This window comes from Simochromis diagramma, unplaced genomic scaffold (assembly GCF_900408965.1).
Source record: "Simochromis diagramma unplaced genomic scaffold, fSimDia1.1 OVJJ01000511.1, whole genome shotgun sequence".
Taxonomy (NCBI): Eukaryota; Metazoa; Chordata; class Actinopteri; order Cichliformes; family Cichlidae; genus Simochromis; species Simochromis diagramma.
Genome location: NW_024387327.1, coordinates 328289 through 345463, shown reverse-complemented (window position 1 = coordinate 345463; position 17175 = coordinate 328289). Strand labels below are relative to the sequence as shown.

General features: G+C 44.7%; 1 protein-coding gene across 4 annotated transcripts in view; it reads right to left on the bottom strand.

Moving 5' to 3' along the window:
• The window catches only part of raph1a (Ras association (RalGDS/AF-6) and pleckstrin homology domains 1a), a 76340-nt gene that overhangs the window by 9790 nt on the left and 49375 nt on the right, over nucleotides 1-17175 (bottom strand). For 3 of the 4 annotated variants that reach the window (XM_040006272.1, XM_040006274.1, XM_040006273.1), the window contains 6 exons: nucleotides 16744-16914; nucleotides 11029-11103; nucleotides 4983-5060; nucleotides 3223-3297; nucleotides 3046-3130; nucleotides 190-311 (listed from right to left, as the gene is read on the bottom strand). In XM_040006272.1, coding sequence (XP_039862206.1) covers nucleotides 190-311; nucleotides 3046-3130; nucleotides 3223-3297; nucleotides 4983-5060; nucleotides 11029-11103; nucleotides 16744-16914 — 606 coding nt within the window. The remainder of the gene's footprint in view (nucleotides 1-189; nucleotides 312-3045; nucleotides 3131-3222; nucleotides 3298-4982; nucleotides 5061-11028; nucleotides 11104-16743; nucleotides 16915-17175) is intronic. The other variant, XM_040006275.1, reaches the window with a different exon arrangement.

Genomic DNA, 17175 nt, shown 5'->3' with positions numbered 1-17175 from the left:
ACCTCCTCTGACAGAAAACTTCAGTTCTGACAAACTGGAGGACACCCAGCTGGCAAAGAAGAGACACGCGTGACAAGGCGGCTTGTCGCGCGTGTCTCTGCGACGGCGTTTGATTCTTATCAGCCGATTCCTGAACTTTTGAACATTGGGGCATAATTGCAGGGTGCTTTACATGTGCATGTGTCTCACCTGGGGGTTTTTGAACAGAGCATACTTCTCTATGCGCTCAGTGAACATCAGGCGGTTCTGGCTGTCTCTGGTCCAGTTCAGCAGGTTCTCCACGAGGTTCTCGTGATCCTCAAAGATCCGCTCTGCATACAGTCAAAGTCCAGACCGCAGCATTAAAATCACTGCTAGTCCACCACTAACACTTTCAAAGATTTTGTCATGAAGCAAACGATAAGCACAAAGTGTTTCACACGAGCTAAAGATCTGGAAATGTCCCCGCCGCCCTGACACGTTTCAGCTTTCCGTACGTCCACGTTTAAAATCTCAAAACAGGAGACTTTAATTTTCCTACAATAACAACCCAAAAATGTTTTGATGTGAGTTTTTTGACCAGTTTATGAATACTAACATGTGATTAAAGAGGCGTGTTTGTTGATACACGTCAGCTTTCCTTCAATCAGCAGAAGAATCCTCATTAGATCATTCCTGCTGTGCAGTGACATCAGCTTCAGGTCTGAAACAGGAAGTCAATTTATTGCTAAAGGGTGCCCAGCAGGGTGCTGGTGGCGGTGTGGGAATGTGAGGGGGGTGGTGGGTGGAAATAGATGTGGAAAGCATCACTTGATTAATTAGTACAGCTCGATTTAAATCTAACCCAGATTGTGGTTGTAAGCAGAGCTTTGAGAGACGTGTGGATTTGTGTAAACGAGGAAGCTTTAGATTCAGCTGGATGTCATCAAACACACTTTGACGTCCCGCTCTCTTTCATAACACTGCTGACCGCAATTCAGCAGAAGCCCTGAAGATGTAGGTTAGATCACACGCATCACTGCACTGGACCTACAAACAGACTGTGTGTGTGTGTGTGTGTGTGTGTGTGTGTGTGTGTGTGTGTGTGTGTGTGTGTGTGTGTCTCAAAGTCTGTTAAACTGAGTGGAAGCTTGTAGTACAGTGTGTGCTACATACATGCAGTTCAACCCCCAAAGGAAGTGTGTGTGTTTGCAGCTGAATATCTGTGCTGTCACTGATGGCGAAACATCACTAAACACAATTACAAATCTAAGCTAAACAGCAGAACTGAGCTTCACTCGTTTGGTTAAACTCACCAAATAAGTCTGGTAGCACCAGATCACAAATCCCAGTCTGCTTCACACGGTGAACACGAACACGTTACACTCATCTAACAACAGGTAAGAGCATTTTAAAAAGAATCCTCTTGTTGATTGATGACCCATAAAACCAGGTTCAGTTTCTAAGAGCTCACATTGAACACGGAGCTACAGTGATGCAAAACCAGATGTGACAGTGACGGGGGACCGAACCGTAATATCTGTCAACCACTGCTCATCAGCCATATCTGATCAAAACACGGATTTAATGCTCCATATTTTTGTCCCAAAATAAGTGCCTGAGCCTAGAATTTCACCTGCAACATGTTTTCCCAAAGACGGTATGATTGCAGCCATTCCCCAACTCTCTGTGAATGGGACTCATGGCCATTGATCAATGGTCTTTGATCAGCGGGTTTTGATCAATGGTCATGAGAATTTGCATAATTATGAATAAGGAACTGACCTCCCAGCCCATTGTTCCTTCAGTGGGCTGGTTTCAGTCATTATGCAAATGTCCTGTTTATAAGATTGAAACCTGCAGTCAGCTGAGACTGAAGACGTCACCTGATGATGACGAAACGTTTCTCCCACAAAACGCTACGTCCAGATGAACAGAATCAACGTTTGGAGACAAAGACTGTATGACTGGAAGTAGGTGCAGCAGCGTGGGACGTCAAAAAGAAGGCACGTCACGTAGTGTCCATGTGTAAATATGGGAACAGTTTAGAAAAGTATGACTCAGGCTCTGATTGTGGATCACAACAGCTGGTGTTTAGGGATGAGGTCATCTAAGCGTCCACTGCAGCCACCAGCTGTACTTTCATACTGCATTTTCCATCTGTGAGATATATAGATATATATGTATATATATATATTAGGGGTGCAACGATACTCGTATGGATATTGAACCGTTCGATACAGTGCTTTGGGTTCGGTACGCATATGTATCGAACAATACAAAATTTTTAATTTATTTTATCAACTTTCCTTCTGACGATGCTGTCTGTGTTGAGAGCTCAGTGGATCTGCGCTCGACAGTGCAGCCTAGGCGGAGTAGTCGAACGCAGATTCACTGAGCGCAGGGCAAGCTAGCGAGACAGAAGTTAAGCTCTCCTTGCAACATGGCAAATTGAACCTCCCCCACCTTGATTCAGATCTAACGTGTTGACGCCGTCCAGCCCCACGCACGGGGCGATCCACGGTAGCTCGTTAACGGAGATTTGCTGTGTTGTGGCGTTAACGTCATTTCAGATTAACGCTGACAGCACTAGTGGGAACACAACGAATATGACTGCACATTTACGCCGACATCATCCTAGTGCAAAGACAAGTGGAAGCAGACAAAAACAACAAGCACGCATGCTACAAACTTTACCCGAGTCATTTAGACAGCCGTTAGCACATGATTCTCCTTATGGGGACCTGATATGTTTAATATGCTGCTGAGTGTGTGTTTATTTTTATGCTCCTCTTTCCCTTCCCATTTCTGGCCCACTTGTCAGACGGACGTGTATTTGGGATTTTGGAGGACTGAACTGGAACGCGTTTGTGGTGGAAACCTCTCTGTGTGCTGTGTGAAGGGTTTGCATTAGTCTGTACACATCAGGGACCCTCAACACGAACTTTTAGCAGAGCTGCACATTAAAAAACCCAACATATTATATAATTTTTTAGTAACTTCTCTCCCTGTGTTTGCTTTCAGGAAACAGGAGTACACATGACGTCATGAGCAGACAGAAGAGCCTCTGTGTGCACGTGCACTCACCCATCTGCAACTCGCTGATGGTTTCCACCAGTGACCAGTCCGCACTGTAGCCACAGTGAGATTTCTCCAGCAAACTGTCCAGAACCTAAAGACAGGGACCAACTGTGAGATTAGCGCTGTGCTCATACTCTACTGCTTTTTAAACTAACTGCATGACTACACCAGCAGGAGCCGTACCTGTCTGACCGTTTGCCGTTCATCCACCATCATGGTCTTTGAGCTCTCGTCTGACAGATGAACACGAATCACCAGCTGTGAGCAGGACCAGGAGGAGAGAGCAGAGTATGTAACACGGCTAAATGTGAGCTGCTAACATCTCGTAAGCTAACCTTAGTCAGGCTAATGTTGCTAGCAACTAACGTTTTCTTTTTAGGCTAGCACACTGGCTAATGTTAGCTTTTTATGGGTTGAGGAATGGCTAACACAAGGTTTTATATAAGCTAATTGTATCGTTGTTTTCAGCTTCTTGTTTTCACAATTTGTTTGTTTTTAATTAAATCTCAGACACTGAAACCAGCGCTGAGCTACACTCATTTTATTGAAGCCTTTCTTGAAAAAACTCCAGAAAGTTACAAATGTGACTGATTACTTTATATTTACAGTACTCGTTCATTTATTGGTTAGCATAGTATAGGCTTGTTCCTTTTTTTGAAAATGATAAAATGTTGCTATATGAATATTTCTCCCATCTCCTAGCACGGTGTATGTCATTCTGTATGCTGGGAAACAGTGCAAACTTTCTGGACTCTTCAGGTTTACCATCATCTATGCCAGGGGTGGGCAACTCCAGGCCTCGAGGGCCGGTGTCCTGCAGGTTTTAGATCTCACCTTGGGTCAACACACCTGAATCACATGATTAGTTCGTTACCAGGCCTCTGGAGAACTTCAGGACATGTCGAGGAGCTAATTTAGCCATTTAAATCAGCTGTGTTGGTTCAAGGACACGTCTAAAACCTGCAGGGGTGGGCAACTCCAGGCCCTCGAGGCCTGGAGTTGCCCACCCCTGATCTACGCAGTGATGTCAGGGAACCGAAATCAGTGCATCATGAACTGAATTCAGATGTTAGAAAACATCTGAATACACTGTTTTCAGTAAGAAAGCTTGCACGTAGAATCTGACACTCATATTGGCAGAAGCTGGGGTGAGCACAGCTCCTGCAGGCTTTGGTAAAGTCCAGACAGGCTGCTGTCAGGTTGAATTACGGCCTGTTGTGATTGGTTCTCTTTGTCAGTCCTTTGTGTTAATCACCACCAATCAAGTGTTTGAGTCAAAGTAAAGATTTCAAAGCAGAAACGTGAGCTGGTCTCTGTGGTGGGGCAGCGCTGCCACATACATGATTACATTTTTAACAGCCTCATCTCAAGTCACCTTATATCACACTTTTCTATAGAGCCAGTTCTATGCAGCCAGTAAGTGTTAATTCTTGTATTATTAAAAAACGTGAGCGATGGGTTGAGTGTGATTTTATGGGCTTTGTGCACACAGCTGTTCATACATCTGCCTCTTTCTCTAATGGGGGCTTTTGCAGACATGGTGCCGAAAGATCACTTTTCTGGAGCTTTGTGCAGGATCAACATACAGATGATTCAACAGACACACACACAGACAGACACACACACACACACACACACACACCCCCAGCTACCTGGGTGTGTGTGTGTGTGTGTGTGTGTGTGTGTGTCTGTGTGTGTGTGTGTGTGGTAAATCCAGGTTGGTAATCCCTCCTCTCTCTCTCTGGGATTGGAACTTAACTTGCAGCGGTCATTATGTAGAGTGCTCAGTGTGTGTCTGCGCGTGTGTGTTTGATGTGCATGTTGACCCCAGCTGTTACTGACCAGAGCTTTCAATGTGGAGTAACACTGACTTGACCCAGAAAATAAAGTGCGGCGAGCACGTGCCGCAGACGCAGCTACCAGACAACAAATGCGTGGCTCACCTTCTTCACCTGGGCCTCCTTGATCTTCTCGAGGGCCAGTCGGATGTTCTCTGCCTTCAGTTTGGCAGCCTGCTCCTCCTACAGACACACACACACCGGTCAGTCAATGCAAACGCCAGCAGTCACTCAGCATCAAGCCCGTCACCTACCCGATTCCTCCAACATGAGTTCATCATTTGTTTCCCTCAAACAGCCAACACTTCTGTGTCTGCTTGATGTCAAATAATATTTGCAAGGTTTAATTAAAGAAAAGTCCAACTCCAGAAAATGCCGGCGTTTAATGTTTGGGTAGGATCGATGCATTCCCAGCTGGCTGTGTGCCAGCTTCCCGTCTCACCAGGCTTCGGATGCGCTGATGTAGAAAGAGCCGAACAGGTTAGCGCCACCGCAGAGAGCCGCTGTTCAGGAGCCCAAACTACAAGGAACCACGGGAAGAGTTTGGCTGGCAGCCGTGCCTCTCCTCCTGCGTCTCTTCATTTTAATCATCGTCATCAGCGCGTTATTGGACAGCACAGGAAAATGAGACTGGATTAATGCACGGCTGTTGGATTATCCAAACTGAGCGCACACCGCTACTTCAGCCTGGACAGACGCCGCTTCATCACGTCAAAACAAGGAAGAGGAAGGAGCGGAGGAGGAAGACGGTGGATCGGAGCAGCTTCAGGCACAAGACCTGGAATCAAACAGACTGACCACTTATGCTCATGCTGACTAATGTAACCACCAGCTGATCTGCAGACTAACAGCCTCGTGTATCAACGAGCTATCAGACTTACTGAGTCAATCCCAGAGTGAAAGATGCTACCCTGTCCTGTCACATCCTCCCCGGCCAAGTGAGACAGAGGGAATGAGAGGAGGAGACAGAGGGAGAGATGCACCCAGCTGGGGGGAGGGGCATTGCTGCTGTGCAAGCTTACATGGAAGAGCACTGATCTCTTTATCTCAGGCTCTCATGCTCCTCCTCACAGACTCACACTCCTGCTGTGCTCTGCCCAACACAGTCATCTCCTCTTTCACTTTTCTCCTGCTGTTGTCCTCACCTCACCTCTCTACCGCTCACATTCTCTTTGAGTTGGATCCAGTTTTAAGGGGTCTGAGTATGGAGGCGCTCTGCTGTCAGTCAGGCTGCATGAAAACAGGAGCCATGTGGTGAGGAGGAGGAGATTAGCAGCCACTTTCCCTCATTCCCCTCCCCCAAGGATGTACACACACATGTGCGCGCACGCACAATTCTCCAAGCAGCACTGAAGCGAACAGCCTAAGCTCATAAATAGCTTCATAATCCAGTGCCCAAACTTGACTGACCTTAATTATTCCACTTGGTTCCACAGTTAACTGTCGTGAAAAACATATATGGAAGCAGACAATCATTCAGAGGTACAGCACTGTGCAAAAGTTTTGAGCCACCCCTCATTTCTTTATATTTTGCCAAGAAACAAATGAAACCAAATGTGCACAGATTGAACTGATACGGCCTGACAGCCACCGTTCCACTGAGACCATGTCTTCACTGCTGGTGGATCAGTTTTAGGGCTCCTGTCAAACCTTTGGCAGGACGTGACTAAAGCCAGTGAAACAAATGGTGGGTTTTTGTGATGGGCTGTTAGTAACAAAGTGTCTCTAGACATATTTAAAACTGGTTCTTTCATCCTTTCAGTTGGGGCCGTTTTGATGCTTGATTAACTCAGAGAGGGTCAAGTGGCTCTAACGGCCTGATGCATGGCTTGACTGAAAGTCAGATAAACCACAGCTAATGCCCAAAGAAAGCCCAGACAGCTAAAAAAGCTTTATTTTTGAATACTTGAACACGCCGACCTCTGACATCACTGCGTTTTCCATCTTGCAGCATAATCATCGTCTCTCCGTCTCACACATATTCAGCTGGCCTACATTATGAAGCAGCTAAAATGAGCTTGTGCTCAGGGAGAGATCTTCTGCCTTTGAAGTTTTCTAGGATGAGTCCCCTCAGTGCTGCAGCTCAAAACAGCGCAGAGATGAACTGCACAACTGGGCCAGCAGTGTGTGAACAAGAGTGTGGGTGGACTTATTGCTGAGGCAGTGTAACACTGACACAAAAACAGACACACACACACACACACACACACACACACAGTCTAATGACTGCAGATAATTACGCCCGCAGTGCAATCACTGCTGCAGGAATTAGACTGGCCCAGAAGCTCATAATCTGCCTGGATGGTCGGGGCCGTTATACGTCCTCTAATCTGGGACACAAATGAAAAGAAAACACGGACTGTTTCCATTTTCCCAGAGACAGCTCGAGCATGTTGTGTGAATCAGAGTCAGGAATAGTGCAGCGAGGCAGCAGCGAGACAGTCTGACCCACAGCGGTGTGAGAACACTGGTAAAACATTTGTTCCAGTATATTCACTGAATTCTTAGACACAAGAGCCAGGAACAGTACAAATACTATGCAATGAAATACTGCATCATTAGAAAGTTCTTCAAGTATAATTTGATCATTCAGCACTATGTAAAAGTCCAGCTTTAAGCGCTGTTTGATGCAGTCGATTTCTAGGATGATATTCCTTTTTCCTCAAATTGGAGTTTTTGAGCTGCTATTACAAAGACGGCTGATGCCGAGATCTCCCAACGAGAGCTCACGGGCAGCTGGCTGCGTTGTGTGCACGTGTCTATGTTTGATGCTCCTAGGAAGGGAATCACCCCTCTGTCCTCCAAAGGAGATTACCCCTGCAAATTTGGCACGTTCCTGTAACATCCAATCAAAGTGCCACAGTTGCTTTTTCTTCCAATGAAATCATGTCATTGCCGATCCAATCAGGATAAAGCCTTCTTACTTGCTTGCTATTTAAGCTGGCCTTCCTAATACACACAAATACAACCTGCAGCTTAAGAACCACAGATTCTCCGACAGCTACGATTGCCACGCTCCCATCCACGGACGTCCGCGTTCAGTGTTAATACAACTCCCACTGCAGTTAGTGCAAGTTCAAAATAAGCAGTAAAACACATAAGACATGAAAATGTTGGGAAAAAATAACATAAGAAAAAAAACGAGTTTAAAAAAGAATAAAAAATTATTGAAAATAAACCGGGAACGCCTGATCTCCACCAGCAGCCGGGATGCTGATCCCAGTAACTATTCTTTAATATAGCGGGTAGCTGGTCCCATTATCAATACCAGTCTCTGTTACTGCTGCTGGCTCCAAGCGCTCGTTAGCACAGAGAACAGCCTGGCCTACTGACAGCCTGTGGACCGTGGTTTCTGCTAACAGCAGCTAATGCTGGGCAGACACTGTGCGATTTTTGGCCCATTTTGAGCCGATTTTTGAGTCGTGCGACCGTTTTGGTGATCGGCCCGATTTTAGCCTTCATCGTGCGTCGTGCATCGTGTAGTATACGTGGGTTAACGAGACGCGATTATATGACCTCATGACCAGCCCCCGATCATCAATCGCTTGGTCGTGAGGATTTCAAACCTGTTTGAAATAGTGATGGGTCGGTCGCGAACGAAATGGCTCTTAGAGCCGGTTCTTTGACGTGAACGACGAGAGCCGGCTCCTTATCGCGAGCCATGGGTTTGTTTTTTTTCTTTCTCTCACCCTCTCTCTCTCTCTGGCACTTTTTTTCCGCTTCACTCCGCATGCGAGCCTTGTGCTTTACGCTGGGCAGAGGGGGGAGGGGCGGTAGTTACATTCAGTAGCACAGGAACAGAGCGGGAGGGAGAGACAGAGAGAGAGCCAGGGACAACAACCTCACATTAGAAAGGTATAGTAATCATCCACAGCTATTTTCAGTTGCAGATGATAAAGGATTCAGAAAGTTAGTCATGCGGGCCCATATGACAGAGAATATGCATGTTCTTTTTGTTTTCATATTATAATTTATATTTCATTGTGTTGTGGTTTGCAGTGTTTTGTGTTGTTTCACTTTAAATTTGTAAAAGGAAAAAGCTAAAAATTTAAATAGTTAAAAGTTGAAATGTGAATAGTTGATTTTTGTATTATATGATTTATTTATTACATTTTATGTGGAGTGAATAAATAAAAGTATATTTACGGTGGCCCCTAGAGACAAAACACGTACAAACTTCAAATCATGTACAAACTCCAAAACACGTAAAAACACGTAAAAACTCCAAAACACGTACAAACTCCAAGACACGTATAAAAGACAACAGAAGTGCTCCAGGATGCTAGGGGCAGTGTTGAGCTTTTGTTACCTAGTGGCTACACAAGCCAGTAAGTACCAACGACCGGAATTGGTGTGTGGTAGTAACAGGTAAATGAACATTTTTTAAAAAAAAATTATTTGACTATATATGAATGCTTGTGTATAAATACACAAACAATACACATATGCTTTCAATTGTGTAATTTAAGTGATCTGGGTATCTCTGTTTTGGAAGTTCAGTTCATGCTAGAAATGTGTTTTGGAGTTTGTACGTGTTTTGTCTCTAGGGGCCACCGCATATATTTCTATATAAACATATATAAATAAAACCACTTTTTTTTTTACATTAGTAATTCCTTTTGTGCATAATTTTATATTATTGTTAATAATAAATTAATTGAAGCAACAAAACAACCTGAAGAGCCGGTTCGGAGCCGAAAGAGCCGGCTCTTTTTAGTGAGCCGAACCGAAAGAGCCGGTTCTCTAAAAAGACCTGGAAATCCCATCACTAGTTTGAAATCCTCGCGACCGTCGTGAGGGTGTCACCGCAGTTTGTCACACTGCGCATGCGCAAACACAAATGTCAGTGAAAAAGATGGCGCAGCACGGCAGTGCAGCGTGTGATCTGGACACAGGCGACGGAGGCACAACTTGTAGAACTTTGGAAAGCTCATCCAAGCCTTTTCGATGTGGCCTCACAAAATTATCACGACCACAACAACCGTGAAAATAGTTGGATCTACATGCTGCTCAATCACAGCTGCCTGATCAATGTTTTTCATTAGCAATTTAGCAAAGTTGATGGTGGTGTGCGTGTCTGTGTGAGTGAAAGACAGAGAGAGAGAGCGAGCGACAGAATTTCTGCTATAACCTTCATTTTTATGGACGCACAGTGTGAGCACTCAGGTCGCATCAGAGCATCGGGCCGTATAGTGTGAGACCTGCATCGTGACCTATGAACTTCTAACCTCTGCGAGTCAATCGTGCAGTTTGAGCAGGAGCTGAATCGCGCAACTGAAAAAAATCGCACAGTGTCTGCCCAGCATAACCTAAACTGTCCAGGAGAGCGCTCACACATTCAGCCCGAGCTATGCCACAAGATGAAATATTATTACACACATTTTGTCTTTTTTACTGGAATCCAGCGTCCAACTGCGCTGGTTGGAGCTTGTAAAAGCAGACACAGAAGAGTTGGCTGTCACACCTGCTTACCTGCGCTTGGTCTCGTTATCAGAAGTAATCCTACATCCTCACAATCCCCAAGATTTTACAGTTACAGGCAAACAGGGCAAAAGAAAAGCACACAGGTGGGTGTGCTCCAGTGACACGCTCACTGGTTTTTAGTGGATGTTTCACATCAGGCGAGGTTTCATAACTCAACATGCACACAGAAATAATGACATATTAGCAGGTACACACTGAGTTTATGACAACTTTGTCCTGTGTGGTCTTCACCTTCAAAGACTTGGCACACCAGTAAAAATATGTCACACGTAGCACACGTCCAGTGAAGCAGCATTTGCCTTCACTCATACATGAAGCAAACCTTAATTCAAAAGTGTCTCTGCTCTTGGCTGCAGGTACGACTGAAGGCAAACCAGCTTTTGCATCACTGTGACAAACACAAACCGAGCAGGTGCTGAGTGAGCACAGCAACATCAGAACAGCAACGGGCAGCATCCACAAAGCTGTGCAAAACAAGGCTCAAGCACAGAGTTAGAAAAGGAAGGCAAAGAGCGAGGTGAACAGAGTTAACAAGCACATCGCCAAAACTCTTGTTTTATCGTGCACATGCATGTTAATTTGACTTATGTAGAAGAAGGTGGAGGAGAGGTTGGATGCTGACGTATGAGGGCAGAGGGGCAGTGTGCAGAAGTATGTGGGGTGTCACCTTGGTCAGTAGGTGAGACGGTTTTCCCGCTATGTTTCTCAAAATCAGCGAGGTTTCCCTGTCCAAATACGAGTGCTTGAAAAAGAAAGAGAGAGTGCCGGTGAATCGATCTGCTGCTGATTGGTTGAACGTGGTAGTTTAGCAGAAAGCTCAATGGTCAGGCAGAGATCAGAGAGGGAAACCTGTGAAGGAGAACTGCACACACAGCAAACACATTAAAGCACTGATCAGCTCTTAATGGAAGGATATTACATCCCAGTGACCCATGTGAGGTTAGCCCTGACTACAACCTGTTTATATGCAGTTTTCCCCGATTCGCCTATAAGTTCAAAAAGCAGCTGACTTCAAAGGTTACGCCTTTAACTTTCTTCATCTTAAAGTGTTTTTGTGGCATGTAGCACAAATACAAGGTTACTGCAGATGTCAAGAGATTAAGACACATATCATTTGACAGTCATATGCAAAAACTTGTTTTCATAAAAACAACCCACACTGCCCACGGACACCTGCGCTCACAAGTTCAGTTCAGTTTACTTCTACAGGGAGTGCAGAATTATTAGGCAAATGAGTATTTTGTCCACATCATCCTCTTCATGCATGTTGTCTTACTCCAAGCTGTATAGGCTCGAAAGCCTACTACCAATTAAGCATATTAGGTGATGTGCAACTCTGTAATGAGAAGGGGTGTGGTCTAATGACATCAACACCCTATATCAGGTGTGCATAATTATTAGGCAACGTCCTTTCCTTTGGCAAAATGGGTCAAAAGAAGGACTTGACAGGCTCAGAAAAGTCAAAAATAGTGAGATATCTTGCAGAGGGATGCAGCAGTCTCAAAATTGCAAAGCTTCTGAAGCGTGATCATCGAACAATCAAGCGTTTCATTCAAAATAGTGTGGAAAAACCAAGGCGCAAAATAACTGCCCATGAACTGAGAAAAGTCAAGCGTGCAGCTGCCAAGATGCCACTTGCCACCAGTTTGGCCATATTTCAGAGCTGCAACATCACTGGAGTGCCCAAAAGCACAAGGTGTGCAATACTCAGAGACATGGCCAAGGTAAGAAAGGCTGAAAGACGACCACCACTGAACAAGACACACAAGCTGAAACGTCAAGACTGGGCCAAGAAATATCTCAAGACTGGTTTTTCTAAGGTTTTATGGACTGATGAAATGAGAGTGAGTCTTGATGGGCCAGATGGATGGGCCCGTGGCTGGATTGGTAAAGGGCAGAGAGCTCCAGTCCCACTCAGACGCCAGCAAGGTGGAGGTGGAGTACTGGTTTGGGCTGGTATCATCAAAGATGAGCTTGTGGGGCCTTTTCGGGTTGAGGATGGAGTCAAGCTCAACTCCCAGTCCTACTGCCAGTTTCTGGAAGACACCTTCTTCAAGCAGTGGTACAGGAAGAAGTCTGCATCCTTCAAGAAAAACATGATTTTCATGCAGGACAATGCTCCATCACACGCGTCCAAGTACTCCACAGCGTGGCTGGCAAGAAAGGGTATAAAAGAAGAAAAACTAATGACATGGCCACCTTGTTCACCTGATCTGAACCCCATTGAGAACCTGTGGTCCATCATCAAATGTGAGATTTACAAGGAGGGAAAACAGTACACCTCTCTGAACAGTGTCTGGGAGGCTGTGGTTGCTGCTGCACGCAATGTTGATGGTGAACAGATCAAAACACTGACAGAATCCATGGATGGCAGGCTTTTGAGTGTCCTTGCAAAGAAAGGTGGCTATATTGGTCGCTGATTTGTTTTTGTTTTGTTTTTGAATGTCAGAAATGTATATTTGTGAATGTGGAAATGTTATATTGGTTTCACTGGTAAAAATAAATAATTGAAATGGGTATATATTTGTTTTTTGTTAAGTTGCCTAATAATTATGCACAGTAATAGTCACCTGCACACACAGATATCCCCCTAAAATAGCTAAAACTAAAAACAAACTAAAAACTACTTCCAAAAACATTCAGCTTTGATATTAATGAGTTTTTTGGGTTCATTGAGAACATGGTTGTTGTTCAATAATAAAATTACTCCTCAAAAATACAACTTGCCTAATAATTCTGCACTCCCTGTACAGCTCAGCAGCAGCAGTATGTAAAAACTGTCTGCAGAGACCAGACTGAGCCGACTATACTGACAAAATCATGTCATCATGTGGGACGGAACCTGGGTGAAGTTTAAGGGCTTTTAAAATAAACTACAAAACAGTCACATGACCACAAAGCTCAGGAAACTACAAGTGCAAAGACACCAGTTAATTCAGGACTTTGGGCTGATTTTTGTGGCTCTCTGTAAAAGATCTGTGTCGTCATTTCTGGATTTGAAAGCATGACATCAAACCTGCATTCTCTCAGAGTCAGCAGGAGGCAACACAAGCAGCAGTCGCACAGACGTCCAGTAATGGGTTCCAACACTAGCTAATACAAACCAGTGTGTCTCTTATTGAACATGGAGCATGTAGCAGGGTATTCTTGCATGGACACGCTGTGGTTTCACAGCACCACGACGGTGATGGCAAAGAGCACTTAGTGTCAGGCAATCGGTGTCACAGTGGAGACTTTCAGGTTTTATGTGTCTCTGCAAATGTCAGCACATATTCTGTAGAAACCACAATAAAGACAGGAGCACAATGAGACTGTTCCTTTGGTTGCAGTTTTCCATCAAGGAGAGGAAAATGGTGCCAAACATGCTGAATGGATTCAAGGACAAACTGTTTAGTTTGCAGTTTGGGTAATAATGTGGGAAACATGACATCAAGGCTAAATCATGTAAACAGAAACGAGTACAGTGAGTCGCAGCAGCTGTGCAGTAAAACAGTGTTTACGACTGAGTCACTAAATGTACAGTTTTACTCGAATTTAAAGGCAAAGCTAAGAAAGAAACTGCAGACACGTCTGTGGCATGGTGAGACTTCCTGTCCATGATCAGAGCCACTGCACCGAGTGTGGCTCTACAGTGAACTCTTTGACCAAACACACACCATGAGGCACTTTCAACAATTACACAGGTTCTTTCATCTGCTATTTTGGGGTAATGTTAAAATGATGCCGAACCCATCCTCTCTCTTCTCATCTTTATAATCTGATCACAGCACATTTGCTTCAATCTCTAGAAACTATTTTATAGAAAGCATTAGGTCTGTCGTGACAGCCGCAGATTAAAAATAATATTTAGGTCAGACACACATAACTGACCCGTCCACAGTGTGTGTGACAAAAAGAGCTGCTACCAAGAAACAACCAGATGAGGCGTGTCCTGCCACATGTAGGAAGGCGAGGCTGGAAACATGACTGGGATATTAAATATTCTGAATGGACAGCTCTCAGGAATTATGACACTGTTGGTGCCCGTTAGAGCAGCTCAGTGTGTTTACAAGACGATAACAGACTCAATTTTCTAATAATAATAATCACAACTACTAACTCAGCATAATCTAACCAGAGTGCGTGGTGAACCCAAAGGTGTCTGATTGTGTAGTCATACACACCAGTTACAACACTGTTAGCGAGACGCTAACAGTGTTGTAACTGGTGTGTATGACTACACAATCATGGAGTTGTACTGAGACAGTACAACTCCATGCGTTACAATATAGACTTGCTAGCATGTAAATGCTGACAGTTGATTGTTTTATCTAAAGTAACGTGACGTCATGCACTTAGTTAAAATGATGCTTTTAATTTCACCACATATAAATCTTCTGCACTAAAACACGTTAGCATTTAAAGCTGCATCACTGCCTCAGGAGCTGCTGCTGTTAGCATGATGAAACACAACGTGACTGTTTTCATGAGTTCCAGGCAAAGACTGAAGGATTTCATCCAAGTATTGAAACATTCCTTATATTCATGCTTAAGTTCGATTCCTGCAGCTCGTGTGCTTCAATCACAGGGTCACTGTTTTCTATCAAAGCTGATGATGTGTCACTGCCCAGATACTGACTTAACTGTGTTTCTAAGATCGGACTTTCAAACATTCAACATCAATATATTTCTACTGTGTGGTGAAAGAAAACAGGCAGGCGTGTCCTGAACTGAACCACAATCAGGCTCCCACTAACTCAGAGCTCATGTCTGACTAACCTTTGTGTGTCCACGCGAGAGCAGCCATCACTAGAAAGTTCAATTTACTGAGTCCAGCGACGGGGTTATTTCTGCTGCCCACGGTCAGAGTGAGAGCCTCAGGGATTCAGACTGCACGAGTCCAACTTTCTAATGAGCTTGTGGGAGAAATGCTCCAGCAAACACAGTACAGCACTTCTCCTCTTCCTCCTCTGTGTGTCTTTCTTCCTCAGCCCTCTCAGTATTTGGATGTTTTGTGTTGCTAACATGTCTTACTCTCACATGCTGACGCACTCTTGCTTCTTCCATTATTCTAATATTCTTTCTTCTCTGCTCTCTCAGACAAACTGGAGCAGTAACCCTGTTTCCTCACAGTAACAGGGTTTATTTGGTTTTTGTTAAACAAGGTGACAGCACTAACAAGGTTTGAGGTTCAACTTCCTCAGCAAGGAAGAAGAAGAAGCTGTTATTTGTGGTGGCATGTGCGCGTCACTGAAGCTTTTCTGTTGGAGCAGCGTGGATTATAAAAGAGGCGAGGACGAAGCCTGAAGCAGCACAAAGTATAACCCGACACACACCAGTAACAAACAGCCGGCAAGGCTGTGTTGTTGGAGAGGAAACAGTGTGACATTGCATCGTTGGTCCCAAACACTTTGAGTCTCATGGAAAAAGACGGCTGGTTGGTCGTTGGGGGTTAAAGGCTCCTTTTCACTGAGAGCACCATCTCTGTCACCAAACTTTGGCAGGCAGCATGAACCACAGCCTCCTGTCCTATCTGAACCACCAGCAGCTGCCAATGATCATTTTGAACTTGAACTTGATTATTCACTTGTATATGTGTATGTTGGGATTGGGCCGGTTGTTAGTATTGGTGGGGGTTCACCCACACTGCCGTATAGTGTACACTTCCACACTGTGTGGCTGTCAGGGCTTCAGCTTTCTTTGTCTTTAAGGAGAACATGAATCAGACTGACAGCTACACAACAGCCACTGATCCATTTATCGTCAGTTTGAGTTTACTGAACAGACACGAGGCTGCAGTAATAATAAGGAGGCCTTAAACTAGTAACCTCACCTGGAACTGTTGACCCAAGTCACACATGAAGTAAGGACAACTGCATTTATGCTGCCTCCTGCTGGGCTGCAAGAATCCATGTTTAAGGCTATTGATGTTATTGTCATAATGTCCATCTTTTACATACAGTCTGTGGAAACTTCCATGCTGTTGGAAAGTCTTCTGAAACTGCAGTGTATACGTTTTACACTCATCTCCAGCTGCAACACTAGAGTGATGTATGCATCCATTAATAATATCATGCATATGATTCTTTATGAGCGTATTTTCACCCTCAAGCCACTAAAACTGCAGGAGAAAACTAAATGAACAGAACTTAGCTGTGTGCATTTCTGATGTTTGGATTTCCTGAGCGCTCCACATGTTCTTTAATTGTGTGTGTGTGTGTCGTGTAAATGCAGTCACTGTGTGATGTGCAGGTGTAAAGCCAGGCAGTGAATATCTGTACTTTTAACCTCTAACCAACCAAATGACCTCCTTGTTTGTGAGTTTACTGGTCATCACATTATCATTAGGTATCTTATGTTCAGCTACAGCAGCACAGGACAGTACAAACAGAGAGCCGTGTACCTCTGTGTTGGGATGACCTCGACCGGCTCCTTCTGCTGGGGGCGTCACTTGCTGGCCGTCTGAGTCAGCGCACAGAACGCTGTCCAGCGAGTCCATGGAAGAAGCCGAGTTAACGGAAACTCCGGATGCTGAGGTGACGGAGGAGCGTGACGAGTGGACAATCGAACGTGCCTAAAGTGGCAAACCAGAAGAAATAAGAAGGAGCAGAGAGGCCCTGTCATCTTCAGACCAGCTGGACACAAACGCTGGACAAGCCAGTAGAGATAATACGCTAATGAGCTTAAAACGCTGAGATGATGTGCTCAGACAGCAGTTTGCTGTTTAACTACTAACAAGCTGCTAGCTGCTCGTCTCAGAGTGTCTTTAAACACTAACCCTGAGCACAAGTCAGCACTTATGTTTACTTATGCTTTGCAGTGGGAGGTAGACCCA